The 6,932-nt window shown below is 29.3% G+C and overlaps 1 protein-coding gene across 1 annotated transcript; it reads left to right on the top strand.

Annotated features, from left to right (window-relative positions):
* Positions 1 to 3,263: 3,263 nt before the first annotated feature.
* Positions 3,264 to 6,325, top strand: LOC107022859 (germacrene C synthase-like). Its single transcript, XM_015223437.1, has 7 exons — positions 3,264 to 3,476; positions 3,577 to 3,853; positions 4,549 to 4,924; positions 5,030 to 5,248; positions 5,330 to 5,468; positions 5,591 to 5,839; positions 6,020 to 6,325. Exons 1-7 carry the CDS (start codon positions 3,264 to 3,266, stop codon positions 6,323 to 6,325), a joined length of 1,779 nt encoding a protein of 592 aa, XP_015078923.1.
* The last annotated feature ends 607 nt before the right edge of the window (positions 6,326 to 6,932 follow it).

The raw sequence follows: 6,932 nt of genomic DNA on the forward strand, positions 1-6,932 counted from the left end.
TGAGATAAGATAAGAATGTGATATCATGTTGACAATACTATTAGTAGTATCCTCTGCATGACATTTTATTTAAATTAAGTTTATCAAAGGTATTGCTTTTATCATCATATCTAAAATAACTTGAAAGTCACTATTGAAAAAGTATAATAAATTAATAAATAATTAGAGATTGAAGAAAAAGAAGAAAGAAATGACTTTTAAAGTATAATTTACCGACCTAAAAATAATCTAATTATAATCAACCTCATGAGTTCAATTATTTTTAATTACAAAATAATAATAAAATATATCATTTGGGGTCCAAATCTCTATCTTCACTATGGTAGGAGAAGATACACTTTTACCATTGATGTTTTTGATTTAAAACTACATGTCGCCTTTTTTATTTATTACAATTTTTTCTTTTTCACTTCTTAATTTTATATTTTCATGAAAAAATCGACTTCCCAAAGCCACATTTTTTTTATTTTTTTAGAACCTCCAAACTTTTGAAGTCGATTTTATAAAAAATAAATTAATAATAATAAAACCAACCTCCCAAAATTAATTTTTTAGCTTTTTTTTTTTTTTTTAAAAAAAACAATCTTGGGAGATCAGTTTGTATTTTTTCAATTTTTTGCCCTAAAAATGCATTTTCATCTATTCACGAAAGAATAGATGAAATTAGATTTAGAAGCTTATCTTGTTGAGTTATATTTGACAATCTTCACACTAAAAAGTTGTTTTACTATACAAATTTTACACCTTTGTCTCTTATGATTACTATATTGGCTAGACATAATTTTACACATTTGTCTTTGATAATAACTATATTGGCTAAACGCAATATCTTAATTATGGTAAAATATGATGTTAACTTTGTGGATACAAATTGTGGCCCATCAACAAAAGCGATATTGTGAGTTCATAGAAGGGAAAATTGTATATAATAGCAAATTAATAACCTAAAATAAATGGAATAGCTAGGGTTTGATTTAATTGTGCTCCATAGCAAACGTTAGCTAAAATTTGCCAGCGTCTCTCTCCCAGAAATCTCGCTCACCACTCTCCATTCTCGCTCGCCTCTCTCGCTTTATACACATAAGTGTATAATTCTGTTTCTGTTTTGTATAAAGCGAGAGAAAATTGTATATACACATGAAAAAATATATATCTTTGTGTTATACACTTAATTATACAATTTACAAACATTTTACTTCAAATATTGCAGAGAAAAAGGTCAACGAATTATACAATTGCGAATTATACAATTGCAGTGAAATACAATTTTCTCTAGCTTTATACAACAAAAGTGTATATATTGTGTTTCTGTTTTTGTATAAAGCAAGAGAAAAACATATATCTTCTTGCTATACACTTAATATTGCAGCGAAATAGGCAGTGAATTATACAATTGTGCAATATACAATTGCAGTGAAATAGGATAGCGAATTATACAATTGCAGCGAAATAGGCCAGCGAATTATACAATTTAGGCCAGCGAATTATACACTTGTATATGTATAGCGAATTATATAGTTTTATGTTTGCTATGGAGCGCAATTATGCAAAGTTTGCTATAACATACAAATATGAATTTTTTATTTGCTATATGTGAAAGTTGCCCTTCATAGAATTAATCCTAATAGTAGGTGATGATATGACTATAATGGAACGTTTGAGAATAACTAAAAAGACAATAATAGAAAGTAACATTTATTTATGTCTTAAAGGTATTCTTCTTAGGGAGGGGATGTCATTCCCTGGATAAAGATCCTCGAATAATATTAGGTCAAGTAATGTTTAATGACTTTATAGATTCATGATATGTATACTATAAAATAATTTATGATTAAGATTTATTTAAATTATATACTCATTATAATAATAAAAATAATAAAGTTATTAATTTTTTATTTTTTAAAACTATCAAATAAAATGTTTTAAGTATATCCAAACTAATATTTTCAAAAAAATAATAATTTAAGATTGACGGGAACTTCCTAATTTTTTATCCGTCAAACTTCTTTGGGAGTAATTTCACACATGCTTTCTCGGAATTCTGAAGCAATCAATTGAGTTATAAATAAAAATTCATCTAAAGAACATGATAATACATTTTTTTTAAAAAATAACTCATTTGGAGATTTTCAAATAATTATAGAAATATATTTAATCAGATTCTTCAAAAGTGTCGGATTCTTCAAAATTAGTATTAATTTTAAAAATTCAATACAAGTGCGAGATTTCGCCGGTAAAAAAGTCGGGAAGTCCGCATATTGCCGCTATTCTTATTTTTTGAAACTATCAAATAAAACAATTAAGTGTATCCAAACTAATATTTTCAAGAAAAAAATTTAAAATTGACGAGAATAAGCGAATTTCCTGACTTTTTACTCGTCAAACTTCTTTGGGAGTAATTTCACACACGCTTTCTCAGAATTATGAAGCAATCTCCAAAAATATATCAAACTTAAAAACACAATTGAGTTACAAAATAAAAATTCAACTAAAGAACATGATAATACATTTTTTTAAAACAACCACTCATTTGGAGATTTTCAAATAATTATAAAAATATATTTAATCAGATTCTTCAAAAGTGTCGGGTTCTTCAAAATTAGTATTAATTTGAAAAATTCAAGTACGAGATTTCGCCGGTAAAAAAGCCGGGAAGTCCGCATATTGCCGCTAGTCTTATTTTTTCTTGAAAATATTAGGTAGGATACACTTAATTATTTTATTTGATAGTTTTAAAAAATAAAAACAATTGATGATTTTGTTGTTTTTATTATTATAATGAGTATATAATTTAAATAGATCTCAACCACAAGTTATTATACCGTACACATGATATGAATTTATAAGACCATTAAACATTACTTGACCAGATCTTTATCCGTCATATCCCTACGCCCAACAACTCATTTAATATGTACTAGAGAGAGTATTAGTTAGTCCACCTTCTATTTTTGCATAAAATAATATATACTCACAAGTCATAGCTTATACATATATTAATTTACTCAAATTTCTAAATTATTAACCGAACACTGTGATAAATTTATATAAGAATAAATCACCTCTTAACGAACTACGAAACATAGTACTCCTTAAATACTCCACTCATACAAAATCTAATACCTGCATAATAACTTACCTCCAAACCAGCTATCAAAATTCACAGTACTCTTAGTATAACAACCAAGAGATAATGAACTAGAGAGACCCTTTTTGGAGGTGTGTGTCTATATCTATATATGTGTGTGTGAGAGAGAGTAGGTATGAGTGGAGCAATGGCCGCATTTTCAATGTTTCCTCACAGCTTGATAAACTTTAATATTTGGAGATACACTTGTGAACCCAAAGTACACTCTTTAAAGAGAAAATTAATGAGTCCATTATTAGCAATGGATGTTAACTCTTCACGTCATTTGGCTAATTTTCATTCAAATATTTGGGGATACCATTTCCTTTCTTACACTTCTCAACTCACCGTATGTACTCAAAAATATATTTATTAATAATATTATGTTTGAATTTGTCAAAACTAATACATTATATGCTAAATTATATATTTTTTTTTGGCCTTTACAGGAAATTACTACTCAAGAAAAACTTGAAGTTGATGAGTTAAAAGAAAAAGTCATGAACATGTTGATGGAAATTCGTGATGATAATAGTACACAAAAACTTGTGTTGATAGACACAATTCAACGATTGGGAGTAGCATATCATTTCCATAATGAAATCGAAACATCCATTCAAAACATTTTTGATGCATCATCCCAACAGAGTGAGAATAATGGCAACCTTCACGTTGTTTCTCTTCGTTTTCGGCTTGTGAGACAACAAGGCCATTACATCTCTTCTGGTACTTATTTATATTTTATGCTCTATCGCTTCACTTTTCATTTTTCGTGCTTATTTCAGTACTTTTTTCGTTTCAATTTAATTCTCTGAATTTGATTTAATACGGAATTTAAGAAAATAGGTGAGTGATATATTTAAGAACTTCCACACATAGTTTTCCCTATTACTACTTGAGAGCTCATGCACTCCTTTAGACATAAAGAAACTCATGAAACTACTCTATATGTTTTGCTTTTCTAGAGTATATTGTATGGACTTTGACCAATGTATTTTTTTTTTAGTCATATTAATATGAGAAGAATTACAACTTGTAATAATATTTTACTCTCAGAAATACAATATATGACAAGTAGAAATAAATTAGAGGGGGTAATATTAAACATGTCTTATAAAAATGTTAGAAATTATTTTTTTTCTAAATTAGGAAAAAGAAAATGTTATTGATAGAGTCATCTCTAGGCGTGGTAGTGGTAGAGCGTGAGTTCATATATGAAAGAAATCTAAGAAAGAAAGACTTTTGAAAGTTGTGTTATAAAATAAGCCATAAATATTTATGTGGTTATGTATCATCTCATTAAGAGTAAAATAAGTATTTCACGGTTAATTTTGATATGAATTTCAATACGGAACCCACAAATAGAAAACTTTAAACCAAAACCTATATATAAATTCTGAATCCGCCTATAATTTAACCAGATGTATTCAAGCAATTCACGGAGCGCGATGGAAAATTCAAGAAAACTCTTAATAATGATGTCCAAGCATTATTAAGTTTATATGAAGCAGCACAAATGAGAGTGCGTGGAGAGGACATTCTCGAAGAAGCTCTTACTTTTACCACTACTCATCTCGAGTCCATGATCCCCTTGTTGAGCAATAATCCACTTAAGGCTCAAATTATTGAAGCCTTAACCCACCCTATACACAAAGTAATACCAAGGTTAGGAGCAAGAAAATACATAGACATTTATGAAAACATGGAATCACACAACCATTTGCTTTTAAAATTTTCCAAATTAGACTTCAACATGTTACAAAAGCAGCATCAAAGAGAGCTTAGCGACCTTACAAGGTACGTATTCAATTGATCTTACGATCCTCTTTAATTATTTGGTATAATACGCGAGCTATAAAATATAATAATCTTGCATTGTGCGCTTTTGTGATGTATATATAGCTGGTGGAAAGATCTGGACCTGGCAAGCAAAGTGCCATATGCAAGAGACAAATTAGTGGAGGGTTACACATGGACATTGGGAGTGTATTTTGAGCCTCAGTATAGTCGTGCTAGAAGAATGTTAGTAAAAGTATTCAAAATGCTCTCAATCTGTGATGATACTTATGATGCATATGCAACTTTTGATGAACTTGTGCTTTTCACCCATGCAATACAAAGGTAAAATTGATGAGTAGAAGAAATTAAACATTTTAATGACATACATACAAGAATAGTTGATACAATTTTTTTGATGCATAGATGGGATATAAACGCCATGGATTCATTACCGCCATATATGAGACCATTTTATCAAGCTATTCTGGACATCTTCGATGAATTGGAAGAAGAATTGACTAAAGAAGGTAAATCAGACCGCGTCTACTATGGTAAATTTGAGGTAATCCTCGCTAACTTTGCCTCATTATTCGATTAAAACTAAGTTCTAGAGTAATAACAAAAATATTGGCATGAAAATGCATACTTATTGTATGTTGCGCAATTTTTGTGTTTTGGTTTTAGATGAAAAAGTTGGCTAGGGCCTATTTTAAAGAAGCACAATGGTTAAATGCTGGCTATATTCCAAATTGTGACGAGTATATAAAAAATGCAATTGTAAGTACTACCTTTATGGCGCTTGGAACAACTTCTTTGATTGGTATGGAGGAATTTATAACAAAAGATAACTTTGAATGGATAACAAACGAGCCTTCGATTCTTCGAGCTTCATCAACTATCTGCAGATTAATGGACGATATTAGTGATCATGAAGTAAGTACAGTAAATGATATTAATTAGTACATTTTCTTAAGTCGTGATCATGTCTTACATGCCCCCAGTATTATGTCCACTTGCATGTTTTCCTCGAATTTCATATCAAGTGTAAAACATATATAAAATGTGTTAAGTAAATAGAAAAATATATTGAATTTCCATTTAATTTCATGTTAGACTGACCAACAAAGAGGACATGTAGCTTCCGTCATTGAATGTTATACGAAAGAATATGGAGCTTCAAAGCAAGAGGCCTATGTTAAGTTTCGGAAGGAAGTGAAGAATGCATGGAAAGACATAAACAAGGCATTACTACGCCCTATTGAAGTACCAATGTTTGTTCTCGAACGAATTTTAAATCTTGCACGGACAATGGATACTTTTTTCCAAGATGAAGAAGATGGATATACAAATTCTAATTCCAAATGTAAAGACATTATTACCTTGTTGCTTGTTGATTCTGTTACTATGGGACGATCATAATTTGTATGCACTATTGGACAAATTAGCATTTGGAGCAAATGTGGAAACATTTTGCATATTTATATTTATAATTATATGGTTTATGCTTGCTTGCTTTCAGAAAAAATAAAAAAAATAAAAGGCAAGTTCAACAATCGTTTTTACCCAAAAATTAGGGGTGATATGGTTAAATGGCCCACTAATAAGACTTGGATTTGGCTAATTCCCCCCTTTACCCCTTCCTCCATTTCGTTAAGTGCACCTCTAGATGAGAGATATGTATCTTATTTAAAGTAAAGGTCAAGATTATACTCCCTTCCTCCGGTATTGTTTGTCATGTTTTTTATTTTTAGAGTCAAATTATAAAATTTTGACTAGCATTTTAAAATTTATTTTTTCATCATATTAATATGCAAAAAAAAATTGCAATTTATAATACTTTTTATATAGTTTTAGAAAATCTAATTTTTTTGTTTAAAGTATCGAATTAATGTGATCTAATTTAAGTTTGAAAATTAGTCAAATTGACTTTCGAAAAGCACAACATGACAAACAATACCGGACGAAGGGAGTATTATAGTAACAAATATCATAACCATAGTTAAGTCAATTAATTTTAGAAAACTAC

This window comes from Solanum pennellii, chromosome 6 (genome assembly GCF_001406875.1).
Source record: "Solanum pennellii chromosome 6, SPENNV200".
NCBI lineage: Eukaryota > Viridiplantae > Streptophyta > Magnoliopsida > Solanales > Solanaceae > Solanum > Solanum pennellii.